The 15,599-nt window shown below is 39.2% G+C and overlaps 3 protein-coding genes across 6 annotated transcripts in view; 1 reads left to right on the top strand and 2 right to left on the bottom strand.

The window, feature by feature from the left end:
* Positions 1-628: 628 nt before the first annotated feature.
* On the top strand, positions 629-2,759 carry med29 (mediator complex subunit 29). The gene is made up of 4 exons (XM_040009499.1): positions 629-874; positions 1,592-1,650; positions 1,750-1,840; positions 2,244-2,759. Exons 1-4 carry the CDS (start codon positions 659-661, stop codon positions 2,469-2,471), a joined length of 594 nt encoding a protein of 197 aa, XP_039865433.1. The 5' UTR covers positions 629-658; the 3' UTR covers positions 2,472-2,759.
* A 925-nt stretch (positions 2,760-3,684) lies between these two features.
* On the bottom strand, positions 3,685-14,978 carry mlf1 (myeloid leukemia factor 1). 2 transcript variants are annotated; one of them, XM_040009496.1, is made up of 8 exons: positions 13,351-14,978; positions 12,414-12,576; positions 8,632-8,676; positions 7,375-7,458; positions 6,995-7,117; positions 6,620-6,779; positions 4,708-4,846; positions 3,685-4,582 (listed from the first exon to the last, which is right to left on the bottom strand). In XM_040009496.1, exons 1-8 carry the CDS (start codon positions 13,395-13,397, stop codon positions 4,540-4,542), a joined length of 804 nt encoding a protein of 267 aa, XP_039865430.1. In that variant the 5' UTR covers positions 13,398-14,978; the 3' UTR covers positions 3,685-4,539. The 2 variants fall into 2 exon arrangements, with proteins under 2 accessions (XP_039865430.1, XP_039865431.1); XM_040009497.1 differs by lacking the exon at positions 8,632-8,676.
* Positions 14,979-15,073: 95 nt separating this feature from the next.
* rsrc1 (arginine/serine-rich coiled-coil 1) overlaps positions 15,074-15,599 on the bottom strand; it is a 121,881-nt gene continuing 121,355 nt past the window's right edge. For all 3 annotated transcript variants that reach the window (XM_040009495.1, XM_040009493.1, XM_040009494.1), the window contains exon 10: positions 15,074-15,391. In XM_040009495.1, coding sequence (XP_039865429.1) covers positions 15,299-15,391 — 93 coding nt within the window. In that variant the 3' untranslated portion in view covers positions 15,074-15,298. The remainder of the gene's footprint in view (positions 15,392-15,599) is intronic.

The following is a 15,599-nucleotide window of genomic DNA, read 5'->3' as shown; positions in this document are numbered from 1 at the left end:
CTCTGAGGAATTCCTTATCTGTTCCTGCTTTGCAAAGCCTGTAATTTTTTTTAAAGTCATTCATACAATCATTGGTACAGAAAATACATTAAATATCGCAAAATAAAAATTGTATTTTTATGTAAATGAAAAAGAACCACGGAAAACAAACTAAAGTATTATTACAATTAATAAAAACAGTATCTCTGGGAATGAATAAGGTTGTACATGTAGTTCAAAATAATCAAGACTGTACAAAAGAGTATTAGGGCCACAGAAGGTAGGAAAAAACTAAGGGACAGGGCGTGGGGAGTGTAAAAAACAACAGATTTTTTACATTAAAGTGGCAAATTGACACACAAAAGCTATCACCTAACCTAAACGAGTCTGTTATTTTCTTCTGAATGGACCCATTTCATTACAAGGTCTCTTCAAAGTCGGGAAGTTTATAATGTGGTGACTCTGTGCTAAAATCAGTATTTGTTTGTTGCTTAATCCAATTAAAATGTATAATATAAGGTTTAATATAGAAGATTTTGAGGAGTGTTTTGTTGTTTTTTAAATTTATTTTATACCCGTCCCTGCCCTCTTCCTTCAGTGGCCCTCTTAAGAATTACTTTTATTTTGAAAATTATAGAACCGGATATTTTCCCGGATATTCTACTCACAGCAGAACAAGATGGCGTCTCAGCAGCCGCAACCAGGAGGGTCGATGTCTCAGGCCGGATTACAACAACAGTCTGCTTCAATGCAGCAACAGCAGCAGCAACAACAACAACAGCAGCAGCAGCAACAACAACAACAACAACAACAACAGCAACTGAGTCAACAGCAAGACTTTGACCCAGTTCAGAGATTTAAGATGCTTATACCGCAGCTAAAGGAGAGCTTACAGGTAAGTGCTGCGCATGTAGCTGGCTGAAGATGCTAACCCTTACATGCTGTTCGTTTTGACATTTAACAGCAGTAAAAAACAAAACAAATTTAATTCTTTTAGCCTGAAATTTGATAACTTTCCCGAAAGTTACACAGTATACATAAAAATATATTTTATAATTCGATACTGTTGCACAGGTGCTTCAAATTTTTGTACAATGACGTTAATCCCGATCTATTGAGGTGGATTTTAGATCCACCAGTGTGGTTCTACTTCAATTAAACTGTGATTTTAGTGAATATTGAAACCGTGAAACTGTACATCCCACGCCTCTTGATGTGTATTTTTATTATTTTTATTGGACTGTGGTGACGGAGGTCAAAGGGGACTTTCACATTACCATGGGAACTGCCTGCCTCCCACCATATTTGGCCGGGTCCTGTAAAGTCCTGTGTAAATGTGTAGTTAAACAGCCAATCAGTTCTGGAATTATCTTGACATTTTCCTTTGAATAAAATATATTTAAATCGTTTTGACAGTCATGTAAAACCTAAAAATATACCATCTTCCTGTTCTTTGAAACATTAATAAGGATCATTAGTCACTAATTCACTATTACCCAAAATCTGGTTAGACACTTAGGAAGGAATTCTTCGCCTGGCTCAATATTGATCTGAAACATACTGTGAAGGTGTAGAGTGTGAATAAAATTTACTTTACTTCTTTCCACTGCAGAATGTAATGAGAATCGCCTCCCTGAATTTGGCATATAACACGACGATTGACAACGGCATGTAAGTAGCGTCGTTTGTGGCAACCTCTGATCTGTATGTCTGTGTCAAGCAGCCTTCTGATTTATTTCTATGTGTGTCTTTTTTTTCCTTTTGTTTTAGAAAAACCAGCGACACTTCAGTGACACTTCAGCGCTTTGACAAAAGCCTGGAGGAGTTTTATGCCCTTTGCGATCAACTTGAGCTGTGTTTGGTAAGATTCAAACAAACAAATAATCCATCATGGAATAAAAACAGACATCCAGACACATTTATGTGTTGATTTTTGTGAGTGTTTTGCCATTTCTGTAAGAGATCATAACTGTACCCCTAAAAACTAAATATGACTGTAAACCTTTTTTCTTACAAAACATTACAAATATTTAAATTGGGTGTAAACCAATCTCATTGTGATATGTTTTAATGACTTAAACAGATGAAAAAGAACTTAACTCAAGACTGACTATTAAAAAAAGCATTAAAATTAAGGAAGAGTTATCAGTCAAATCTAAAAGACTTTTTAGAATGTAACTCCCGTGATAAACGAGGGTCCACTGCACTGTATCTACACATAAGATTTCCTCCACAAACTGAATTTTTTTTTCTTCTCTATGCAGCGACTAGCATATGAGTGCCTCTCCCAGAGCATCGACAGTGCCAAACACTCACCCAACCTGGTCCCAACAGCCACCAAGCCAGACACCGTCCAGACAGAGTCCATGTCATATGCCCAGTACCTCGGCATGATCAAATCTCAGATCTCCTGTGCCAAAGATATCCACAACGCTTTGCTGGAGTGTTCTAAGAAGATTGCAGGAAAGGGACAGCCTCAAGGAATCATATAGATTTGGACTGATGGTTACAGCTCTTTATGCACCAGGTGTTTTGTATTGTAAAATATTTACTTCTCACTTTCATGCTACATTGGCCATGATGATGATTTATGTCAGCAGGTCAAAAGGTCATGTATATTTGGTGGAGCGTGAAGTTGTGTTTTTGCCACCACTTTGTAAATAATTCGGACAGACGTTATGTTGGAAGATGACCAGCAGGTGGCGGCAGAAGCGCAGGTGAAGTCTTTTATAACACATTTGTATTCGCTAATAAAATCTTTCTACTTATGTTTGCTGAAATTTTTCATGTTTCTTAAGGATGTGACTTTCAGATACCGTTCCTCTGCTGCAATTAGTTTTTTTAAGCTTGTCACTTCTTCTTTTGTCTCTCACTTATCCAGTTTCCTAATGTTTTGAAGGACAAGCTGGGCATGATGCAGAAATATGCAAGTTTTCTGCTAATATATCTTTGGGAATCACCTTGTTGGTGAAAAAATTGTATTTAATGTCAACATATGTTATTGTTGGGATTTTTCATAAATTCAGCTAAAGAAATGTGAATAAATTGTGTTTTTATGACAGGCTGCAAATGACAAAGTGTCTAAAAATAATATTTAAAATTGTTTTGCTCATTTTTCTGTGAAGGCTCAAACATGGTTCATCCCTTGAATATGGTGCCTTTATGCTTGAATAAGTCAGTGTTAAGTGGCTTAACAAAAAAGCACTTCTAAAAAAATGGTTCAGGCATAAGGACTGGACTGAAAATGACTGAAAAAGCAGCCAATGTACAGAGCTACAGAGTAACGGTCTGAGCCATTAGAAGCAAAATATAATGAAATGAAAGGTGTCTCAAGACTTTTGCACAGCACTCTATATTTACATACCATCATGCTCTTTTGGCCCTTGTGCTGTGTATTCAGAGGGTGAATGAGGACTTTGTTAACAGGTCAGGTTTCTGCAGCTTCTTCCAATTGTATCTGAAGCTCTGGGATGTATGCAGTCTGATATAGAAACATGTGAGAGGCACGCTTGCAGCTGTGTAACATCTCAGACCAATCTGAGCTACTGACAAGTGCTTAGATCCAAAAATACCACCCCCGGTCACTCCTAGAGACAAGGGCTTCATTACGACACTGGCTATGCTATGTTATTCAGTATTCAGACTGACTTCCAAATATTGAGGATAACCTTTGTATATACTTAAAAAAAAAAAAAACCCAACAGATTAGTCTTATCACTTTTATTTTCAGTTGATACATTTTCTTCACTGTTAAAGCTCGTAAAAATACACAAATCACTGAGAAAAATTCACACGTCGACAGTTTGTGCAATGCAGAACGGAGTTCATCAGATGAAAAGCGAGACAACACCAAATTAACAATATAAAAAGAGAAGGGTAATAGTTCTTTTTACATAGATTACAGCAGATAAAGTACATATCTGTCGCATCAGGTACAAGACAACATAATCTCAAACAAAACAGGTATGATCTAAGTGCATTAGCGCATTCCACACAGCTCAGTAATTCACTATGTTCTCTCCGGTCTGGCTGCATGACAATATTAAAAAAGACAATACGAGAAACTGATGAAATCAACTGCGTTTTGAATGTGTTACCCCAATATGATGACATCACTACATCCTCAAGGAAAAAAAATATAATGAAACCAAGCATATTCAAAGTGCACTATAACTGCTTTTGCAACTTCAATGCATTACATTTCTATATCATTAATGCCCCAGAAATATAAACATTTTCTAGTTTTTAATAATTCTTTTGTCTCGTGTAGTGCCAAACGCCTTACCATTTATGTGTAGCAAATAGTGCACCGATTCAAACTAAGTGCTGAAAAATGTTTAGCATTCTCATAGTTGTGCAGCATGTTTCAGAAAATGTGCAGCAGTAGTGTGAAACGTAAGTAACTGAGCCAAAATATTGAAAAACCAGACACAGCTTGACCTTTTAAAATCCAGGTCAGTGGTCTGACTGTGTTTATGGGTAAGAAGGGCACCAGTTTGTACTGTATGCTGTTTAAAAACAAACAACTTTATTGCACACTGCTTCGTCGTCCCTGAGCTCTCACTTTTTCTGTTTTGCTTTAGCCTTGCTCCTTGGTTGGTCTCTGCAGGAAACACCAAAACAAAGACAAAAATTAAATACGTATCTTTCATATGTTTGTCATTTGATGCTGATCTGGAGTTTCTCAACTGTCTGCAGCACTACATAATAATCCAATAATAATCCAACCTGTGGGCCTGCTCAGGACCGGTGAGGGCTGCCTGGTGAACAACACGGGGTTGTGGTTCGTTCAAGCGAGACATGGGCCCGGTTTGCTGAAACTTGGACACTTCCTGTTGCCACTCATCATCAAAAGACTGTGCTTCAGCTGAGGGTGAGGAATTATTATCGTGTTAGGCAGACTCAGGGCCTAGAAAGACCTAAACAATGGCATTTCATAGTAGTATAACATTTTTATCTGAATTTTTTTTAAACATAAAGTTTTCATGGAACTTGTTGGTAACGCTTTATAATACCGCCCGCTACTAAGGACAGATTGAATTAAAAATGTAAAGACAAGCTGGTCATCTCCTGGACTTCTGTGCCCTCAAATTTGGCGTTGTAAAAGCCTTTTACATTTCTTCACCCGAAACGTTCTGATCACTTTAAACAACTGCTGTGTAGAATTCAATGACATCTAGTAAAGCTACAGGCTGAGACCAATCAAGTGTACCTCCTTCACTGTTTTTAATCATTTAGATGAGACTATAGGGCGATGTGAGCAGGATATACGCTGCCTCTCACCCTATGACAGCTCGGGAAAAACTCTGACCTTGAACTGGAATACCAGAAGAAAATTGATGGATGGACTGAAGGATGGGTCTATGGTATAGGTCAGATTTTGTGTCAACATTAAAATGTAAAAGTCCCTACAGAAAGTGTTTGATTTATCTGTACATCTACCAAGTAAACACAAAGAGCTCTTATTAAGCAATCCTGTTATTACGTAGCATTATGAACACTGCATTCCAGTTTAGCTGATACATATCCATTCCTACACACCTGCCCTTTAAGACTTTACACGACTCAGCTGGCATGTTATTTATTAAAATAAAAATATTTAAAAATGAGAAAAAAACCAAAAAACTAAGGACATAATTACCCTGTAATTAAATGGAATTTCAGTGTATGTTATATGGAATTACAATGTATTTTATTTACCTACAGATACTTCAAGGTAGATGCACAATAAATGGTAAATGGCCTGTATTTGTATAGCGCTTTACTAGTCCCTAAGGACCCCAAAGCGCTTTACACATCCAGTCACCCACCCATTCACACACACATTCACACACTGGTGATGGCAAGCTACATTGTAGCCACAGCCACCCTGGGGCGCACTGACAGAGGCGAGGCTGCCGGACACTGGCGCCACCGGGCCCTCTGACCACCACCAGTAGGCAACGGGTGAAGTGTCTTGCCCAAGGACACAACGACTGAGACTGACGGAGCCGGGGCTCGAACCGGCAACCTTCTGATTACAAGGCGAACTCCCAACTCTTGAGCCACGAATAACAACAAGTCAGATTTTTTTTTAAAGAAAACAAAGAAATAATTACATTGTAAGTAATTTTAAGTAATGTATAAGTAATGTCATAAAAGATGTAAGGGGCCAAGATGAATCCACTCCATTACAAATTTGTAACGTTGTTTGTTGTTCCAAAAAATTATGATAAAATTACACACAAAATTGCTTACACTGTACTAAAATTACTTTAAGTATATTTTATGTCTCATTTCCTGTAAAATAACTGACGTTACATAACACTTAAAAATACTTATGCATTAAGCAAAATTACTTACATTTACTTAGTGTATAGTTTTTTCTTTGTTTCTTGTAAAAATCTGACTTGTTGCCGCCTTACTGTAGTGTACCTACTTTTAACTTTTTGTATAAGTAAAATGACATTGTAATTTCAAATAAAATACACGGAAATTCCATTAAATTACAGGGGAATTACGCCCTTAGTCTAGGGTCGTATTATAAAGTGTTACCAACTTATCCAAACACACCATAAAACTATGGTGGCACGCTTAAAAAATTGAGGGAGAATACATTTTTGCAGCCTTTACATACAGAAATAGTGAAGTTATAACATACATTCATCCATATTTTGAAAGTCCTGGTTGAACTCCTTCTCTCCTGTTTTCTTGTTGTATTTCTTCTCAACAACATGCCCCCTGTCCTGGATGTGGTGTCCGATTTTCATCTTCTCGAGACCACTCTCAGAGTCTCTGATTGCTTGCCGGGTCTCCTTGATCTGGGGCGTGTTAAAAATAAGCACATATCATTAAAGTCATGTGACATAGGAGTTACAAGGAAAGCTGTAATAATACCAATAAAACAAGCTCATATTGAGAGTATATGATAGTCAAAGTGTAGACGTTTCTCATGTTGAAGTGGAAACTTACAGCACTAACATGCATTTAGTTTTGATATAATATAGTACAGTAATACATCCACAGGGTTACTTACCCCTCCTGGGGCACAGCGTGTTGACGCGGTTGCTTGGTAGACCTTGGGAGGCTCATTTCCAACCTTTGAATATGTCATTACTGATGAGGAGCGAAATGAGTGGGTGTTTGAATCTGCGGACTCCTGAAACACACAGAAACAAATACTGTCAGGCAATCGCCTTTTGTATAACATAATTTTCAATATCAATTCAGTTTTAGTTAAATCGTTCTAAATCACAACAATATTTGCTTTAAGGCACTTTATATTGTAAGTTAATAGAGAGAAAACACCAACAATCGGACAACCCACTATTAGCAACCACTTGGCAAGAGTGGGAAGGAAAAACTCCTTTTAACAAGAAGAAACTGCCAAGAGAAACAGGCTGAACGTAAACTCACAAGGTTTCTGTGCATTCCCTCCATCCTACTTCTCATGCTGGCCATCATGTTGTCAAACACACCGAAAGGGTTTCTCATCAAGTCCTGCGCAGACACAATGGAAAAATAATAACAGTCATTTGATGGCTGGCCTCACATGGGTCACAAAACATTTTCAGCTCATAAACAGCCGCAGCATGCGTACAAACATACATTTAGCGCAGTGAAGTCCGTACATGTATCTTACACAGTTGCTGCCCGGGACACATTTTATCACTTCACAATACTGTATCACGTTACCTCCTGGCATTCGTGACTAAAGTTTAAGCAAGTACAGCAGAGGATTCCTTGATCTGGATTTTCCTTGCATAGAGATATTAAAAATGGATAACTTCAAATGTTTCTGTGCTGCTTTTGTCAAGCCGGGTTTTCCCCTAATTAAATGGACCCAGATCTTACAGAAACAGATGCATCATCAGCCTTGTACTTCAGAAACTGCAAACCACTATGGTTACATCCTCATAACTTCTCAGAGTAAGACAAAGACCAATCACATTTTTTAAACTACTATACATAGCTAGACATAATCTTAATTGTGCCAAACAGCGATGATGATGATGCCATATTTGAGACCATTATAAACTAGATTATGTAAAACTACTAAAGCAACCCGCCAGTCATTCCACATACTGGTCACAGAGTTTTCATAGGAATTATTCATTGTATTTTTTTCAGAAGTTTAAAATAGACTCTGTCTTCATGTATTCTGAGTATTGTTACAAGTAATGTATGTGTTTGGGTGTAATCTAGCACCACAATAATATTTATGTTACTAATCATCTCCCAAACACCATTTCATGATTAACTTTGACTTTAAAGTGTTAAAGCCTCGAAAGAGTAATTTGATAGTTTAAATTTGGAGTTCAATTCAGTTTTACAACATTAGGGAAAAACCCCAAACAATATGTTATGAGGAAATACTCAGGGTTTATGGGACTGTGAGGAACCATCCATTACAACTGGTTACAGGGTAAGGGGAAACAGAAGAGAAAAAAGGAGAGCATAGAGAGACATGGACAAGACATTTTTGCAGAGAGTTGGCAGAAGTTAATAGCATGGAGTAGTGGCATATAAATGGGTCAGAAGAAATGGTCGATGAGTGCTGGTTCCTGGACAAACAGTAGTGGACAGAACTAGTTACAGACTTAGGAGCACACACATAGCCTATATATGAGAAAGTCACATGAGTTTTAATGAACAAAAGAGAACTCTACTGACCGTACTATCAATCCCACCAAATGGCAACAACGACCGGCTCATATCCTGGGGAGTCAAACAACACCAGTTTAGCAACACAACTTCACACACAATATTTGAATAATTTGGAACAGTAATAGTAAAAATGTCTGCATTATATACTTGTGATCATAAGTTCACATGTACTTGCCCTCATCACGTTGAAAGACATTGTAGAACCTTTAGCACTACTCATTAAATTATTGGTGTATGTATTTATTTGAGCCTATATGCTTCCTTTTGACTCAATGTGGGTTAGAGAAAATCTGTATGCTGTGCAATCATTTTACCCTGGAAAAAAAACCCAGTTCAAACAAATCATTAAAAGCCTCAAATTAGCATGACATTGATGCCCATGATGAGTGTGTGTAAACTTTGGACAACAACTGTACATACATGTTCTAGCTCAGTGATATGTTGCTACATACAAAAACTGTAGACTTTCTATGTGTTTGCTGTGGTTATTGCCAGTAGCTGTTAGATTTTCATACATCAGTATGTAAGCCCTTGACACGGTCACACACAACTCCCCACATAGCTCAAAGCACAGGCGTTCAAGGCCTTGAATCTTCTGGAAGTGAAAGGAGTGAGAAACCAGGAGGGGCCGGCCTGCAGGCTTCATTCAGAGTCTGTGTTCCCTCGGCCAAAATCACAGGTGTTTGTGACCCTTTGACCCTGGATAAACATCTCAACTGCCATCATGATGTGTGCCAATGGATTTTCAGTGAGTGTGATGCACAGTGGTATTGTGCGTGATCAGTGGGGTGTTGAGTGACTTGTGTTCCAAGTGTAATTGGGTCGCATTGCCAGAGATTAGTGTGGCTTGAACACTGAAACTGAGCTTCATTCATTCTAGGAAGGCTTCAGTGGGCAGGGTGGACCACTGAGGACAGGAATCTCACAGCGGTCCCAGAGTCCAAGGCTGCTCTCTCAGCTCTTTTCAAAGGTCAAGCTGATGTAAAATGCTCCTGACCCGTATCTATGAGGCCCTCACAGCCATTTTTATCCCACAGTGGCATCTGTGAACTAATAAATGCCAGTTACATATCTGCCAGCATTATATTTAGACCAGGGTTGAGCAGAGGAGAGACTGAGGGTGAAAAATAATGTGGTCTACATGTTACACATTATTTTTGGCTGGTGGATAGCTGAAAATTGATCTTTTCTGTCTGTCAGTTTGATATTAAACCTACAACTTTGCATCCCGAGGCAGGCTGCAGGAACCAAAGAAGTGATAAATCACCAGAAAGTTTTCTGTTAAATTTGTTCTCTCAGAGCTAAACGACTACAGAGAAGGTAAAGAGGCACTGAGTCAGGTGACTAACATTAATAGGCGAATAAAGCCAACTTTCTACATTTTTATAGATTTTTTTATTCAGTGTAAACAGAATATTAATCAGCAACAAAAAAAAAGAGCTCACACCTTTGTAACCCTAACTAAACAGAACCAACTGTAGAATTACAGTGAGGCTTTATGTTGTCAGTGTCTGTGTGCCTTTGCATCCATGTTACTCTGTAAGCTGCGACTGCGCGTAATTATGCTTGTGAAGATGTTTTATTGATGTATTTTTGCGTGCACATTTGTGCCTGTGATATTGGAGAACAGTTAGAGGGAGCGAGTGAGCTGTCTGTCGTGCAGCCGCTAATTGCGGCACCATTGCCAAGGCACATTCTGCCAAACAGATGGATGAAAAGAGCAACAATGAATAAGCCGAGTGTCCGTGACATCTGTACATACAAGCCACTGCAAAGACAATAACACAGCTGCACAGCTTCAGACCACTCTTGGGCGGCATTTCTCCTTATCTTCAGATAAATGAGACAAAACAGAGACTTAATTTCATATATCTTACCACACAGTAGGTCTTCTGATTGTTGTTTTAACAAAACAGGGTAAGAGAACGCTAACACAACAGGTTTCTGTAAACCAGATTTGCTGTTAAAGGAAACAAAAGAGCAGCACAACAGCTTTCAGTGTAGCCCCTTTCTTGTCCTTGACTTGAAGGAGGAAGTGTCTGTTCTGTTATGTGTAGACTATAACAGGGTGAATGAAGATCCACCGTTCGATGTTTATTCAGTGCCCCAGGCTGATGAGCTCCTGGACCAGTTAGGGTTTTCAAAACCCTGTGTTTGGAACACTGTCAGATTTGACATCTCAGCAGAGTACAAGCTGAAAGCCGCTTCTTTACTCTGTCAGTTTGTGGTACTCCCTTCTAACTTTTCTGGGTCTCCATGATGTGTTGTATCCACATGCAGCATACACTGCACATATCTGGATGATGGTAGGATTCCAAGCAAATGCTGGGAGAAACATGACATGGTGCATGATGGGAAGCATTATCCAAAGTTAAAGTTAACTCCAGTAGTCACTGGGACATAAAAAAAAAAGTCTGATTAAAAAAAAGAAAAGAAAAGAAAGGTTTTTAAAAGATTTGTTTCTGGACGCTATACTTATATTCTCCCACAGACCTAAATTCAAGAAGCTTGAAAGGCCATGTTTGTGTTCCTGGGATTTGTAAGTTATGAGTGGGTGTTTTTTCCCTGAACTGCACAGCTCTAACAAGGCCCCTGACCAACCTAACTAAGATTGACTCAGATCTGGTGAAGCAACCACTCTGTAGAGAACCACACCTCCGCTCACCTTACCTCTCTCCTATTTATTCTGCAGGCTGAAGCTTTAAACAAGAGGGTGAAGCAGTGCAGAGCAATCCGTCAGTCCCACTTTCTAGGATTTGCCTTGTGTCCATGACCCCCTGCAGTGCCTCCACTGCTTGAAGGAAACCTAGATCACCTGGTGGTTCTGTCTTTTCAGTGTTTTAAGCTCAAGGTGGTCTATAGGCTGTGCGGGCAGATAGTTGTGGCAGACTTCCTCTCCCACTCTCATTAGACAAGTAGTAAGAGCTTCCCTCTCAGCTGGCATTAGCTAGTTAAAGGTATGGTGCTAATAAAGAGAAAGCAGACAGCTGGCGATTCAGGGCAGGCTTCTGATGTAAGTCATTATCAAGGATATAAATACAGGCTCTCATGAGGTAGTGGGATTAAAGCAGGTGACGGGAACTAAGTTTGACTAAAAGCAGGCAGTGGAGGGGCGATTTGGAAAAGGTTAACGGGTGCAGTAGCAGGTCTAAACTAACCCCTGGCCTATCTACTCGTTATTTCATTACATCGAGGACAGTTAACATCAAAAAGTTCCGGTCATCTGGTCAATGAATACTGTCTAACCATCATATCTTGAGGAAATATGTTGCAAAGCCATGGCCTTAAGCTCAGGGTATAAGACAAATTGCATGCAATAAAAGATTATTGGGATAGCATTGCATTTAATGATGACAGACCAGCTAAAGTAATATCTAAATAAACACTTATCTTCAGCAGAGAAAAGCAGAATTCTTTGGGGTCATATGCCTTGGAGTTTTCAAGCTTTAAGACTGTGCATGTTTTTGCAAGAAAGCAGTGTGTCAGTGGAACAATGCACTATAAATAGGGCTCTTCAGGGCTAGATATAACTGTCCTGAGAGGCCAAGGGGGTTGCCCTTTCACAAAACCAAAGACTCACATGGACCCATACCTCAGTGAGAGGTGCCAGTGGCAGGCTTCCAGTATAGCCTTAGTAAACTCAAAATACCAGCCATCTGTGGTTATAAACTCACAGATCATAAGTGTTACACTTAAGCAGAGGCTTCATTCATTTCCCTTGTAGAGCTAAACTGGTGGTGTCTATTACATGTTAGCTGAGTTTACAAGTTGATGAAACACTTTCTCACCCTGTGTTCGTTTCTCAGTGGATGGGATGAACTGGGATGTTCTATCATCTCGTGGCCACGGTTTCTCCCATCCATTAGACTTGGCATAAGGGCCCCACCGAAAGGCTCGGAGAAGCTACGCATCATCTGCCGCATATGCTCCCTATGTGCTCGGAAAGGATCCCTGTGGGAAAGGAAGAAGTAGTAAAGACAAAGTGTGTCTCAATATCCGCTAAGGAAAAGAAAAGGAAAAGAAAAAACAGAAATAAAAAAAGATTTATGTTTACATGTCAGAATGACTTACATCTTTTAGTTACATGAGATTGAAACACATTATAGACAAAGTCTTTACTGAAGACAACACACTGAAATATGAAGGACTCCTAATATAATTTTAGCCACCTTTAACACTTGCCTTAGAAGTCGGGTCAAGTGTGGCTGCCCTAACTAAGTGATAGCACAGTGCCAGTGTAGACACTATACTACACTTTCTGCAAACTGCACTGACTCTTCCTTGTAATGATAGAAAGTTGCATCAAAAACAAATATGGACACAAAGTAACGCCCTTGTATTTATTTTTAACAAGTAAAGGGGTTCACATTAAAACCAACTATAACAACTTAAACTTATTAAAAACTGTATCATATCACAGTTACTGTGCTCGGTGCAAAATTGCAGTAACACGACTAAGTCAAGGAAAACTATCAGGCTGTTATTGTCTTGTATATTGCACATCTAATTAACCGAACAACAGATAACACAGGCAATTTAGTTAGGTCTAATGTGCCAATGACAGATTTTAATAAAAACAATATTCCCACTGCTGTTCATCCGCGTGATAAATTGACAAATACATACACGAATGAAGATTTAGCAAGACTTCCAAACTGAAAACCCAACAGATTTGAACAGTGACAGCTCTTAAGAAAAATTTAACACACTGGTTCAGTTACTCACGAGGCGAACGGATCTTCATCAAACTCCCTGAGACTGCTGTTGAACATTTTCAGGTGTTTTCGAAGCGGTAAAGTTCTTCTAGAAAAAATCCGCCACAGGTGTCCGGAGCTCGCCGCTCAGCCTCGGTATCGTTACTATAGAGGCGATGACAGGCAACCTGATGTTAAAAACAAAGTCGCGCTGACGGCAATCCACGTGGTACGAATCCGTCCCTCGAATTGGCGGGTTCATCATGGGGGTCCGCGCGCTGTCTGTTGTGGCTGGCTGCTATGGCAACGCAACTCTCGAAATTTCTTGGAAAACTGAAGTTTCTTATCCTGTTAATGTACGTTGCTGCAAAAAAGTTGAAGTGTGTTTATCAGACTTATTCAGACAAGGAGCTGTTACATTCATACAGTAAGCTATGCCACTAAATAACAAAAAAAAAAGTAGACATATCGGTGACATGAGGGAACTCTCTGGAGCATCTGCTGGAGTGATTCTTGGAAGACATTTGTAAGAGTGGCTCTGTTTAAACAGTAACCCTATCCCAGAACATGCCAGGAGGCCATGCACACAAGTAAAAGTTGCACTTAACCCCATGCAAGCGCCCACACAGGCAAGCTTAATTTTGTCGCTTAGTTAATCACACATTCTTATTTATTATTTCATCGCAACACTCACTATTTGGAGAGTACTTGAGTGACACAGTGCATCCTAGAAGCAATATAGATAACCATCTGGCAGTTCCACAAATAGACCTGAGTGTAGACTCAGCTCTGACTTGGATCCAATCTTGCTGAAACATGGATACAGCACTAAAAACAAACACAAACATAAATAACTAAGAAGCACACATCTGATATATATGTGTGTTATCTATATATATATTTAGGCCCTAGGCAGATGAGAAGTCATCTGTTTCATTCTTATGCAACGCTCCATGGTGTAATTTGGAGCCTTACAAATAAAATGCAAAATGTCACAAGTTTGTGTTGTTTCTTTCATGTCACGTCCAATTCTACTTCATTCACACAAAAGCACAAGACAGCTTTCATTTGCACAAACACACAGAGCACTGTGTAGCTCACCCGTCACTTCTTTTTATTTTACTTCCAAGGCTCCAGGCTTCCTTGGATTTTTTTTTTTTAAGTGGTCTTGATCAGTAGTGCTTCGTGCTTTCAGATGCTCTCTCAAAGTTTTCCTTTGGGTGTTAGCTGCTTTTCCCACTTACTTTCAGTCAGGTACCTAACTCAAGGGATGAACCAGTTGGGTCCAGTGGTACACATAAATGACTCAGCAAAGACAGTAAGTATCTACAGCCATCTGCAAAACATGGTGGTGCTGTCATTGTGTGGTGCTGTCATTGTGTGGTGCTGCATTTCAGCCGGTGGTGTTGGAGATATTGCACATAGTTGATGGAAAAATTTTGATCGATGCTGAAATAACATGTGGAAAGCACCTGACTGTCAACAGTGTGATTTTTCAGAATAACAATGATCCAAAACACAATACCAGTGCAGTAAAAGCATATCTGGATAGGGAAAAAACAAACAAAAAAACCCCAAACCAGACACACAAACACAAACAGCCATAGTTTGGCCTCTCCAGAGCCTGGACCTCAGTTAAGGTAGTTAAAGCTTGGACCTTAACTGACAGTAAGATTTCCCTTCATTAAATATGAAATGTGTAAAAACAAAAGAAAAACGCCGATCTTAACAAAAACACACACAAACAGCACACATTGAAACCAAAAAATGTTTATTTGTACAAAGTTTCACTAGTTTGTATAATTACTAAGAGAAATTAGAGGAAGGGGGATAAAAACATATTGTGATGTCCTGAAACATGAGAAAATATGACAGGTGCTAAAAGAAAATAACACCAAACATGACTACATGAATGAGGTTCAAACGCAGACTGAAACTGTCCTGGGAACAGGAAAGACCTCTCGGGTCACCGATGCTGCTCAGGGCACAGGGCTTCCCATCAGCCTCTCCTGTCGCAGCGAGATCAGCCTTAGCAGCCACAGCTCCTCAGCCTTCTCCTTGTCCAAAAACAACTGCAGACCAACAACGAGAGGATATGTTAGTATACACAAAGACAAAAGGCACATCTGTACTATGGACTGCTATGAAACCATACAATCATTTTCTTTGATTTTGTTAGTGTACCAATTCACTATGATTGAGAAGAAATCACAGTAGAATAAAAAAAATATTTTATCTGATAATAAGAAATTGAAATCCTCAATAACTATGACCAAACGG

Source organism: Simochromis diagramma, unplaced genomic scaffold (assembly GCF_900408965.1).
Source record: "Simochromis diagramma unplaced genomic scaffold, fSimDia1.1 OVJJ01000344.1, whole genome shotgun sequence".
Taxonomy (NCBI): domain Eukaryota; kingdom Metazoa; phylum Chordata; class Actinopteri; order Cichliformes; family Cichlidae; genus Simochromis; species Simochromis diagramma.
This window is presented reverse-complemented; position numbering and strand designations above follow the sequence as displayed.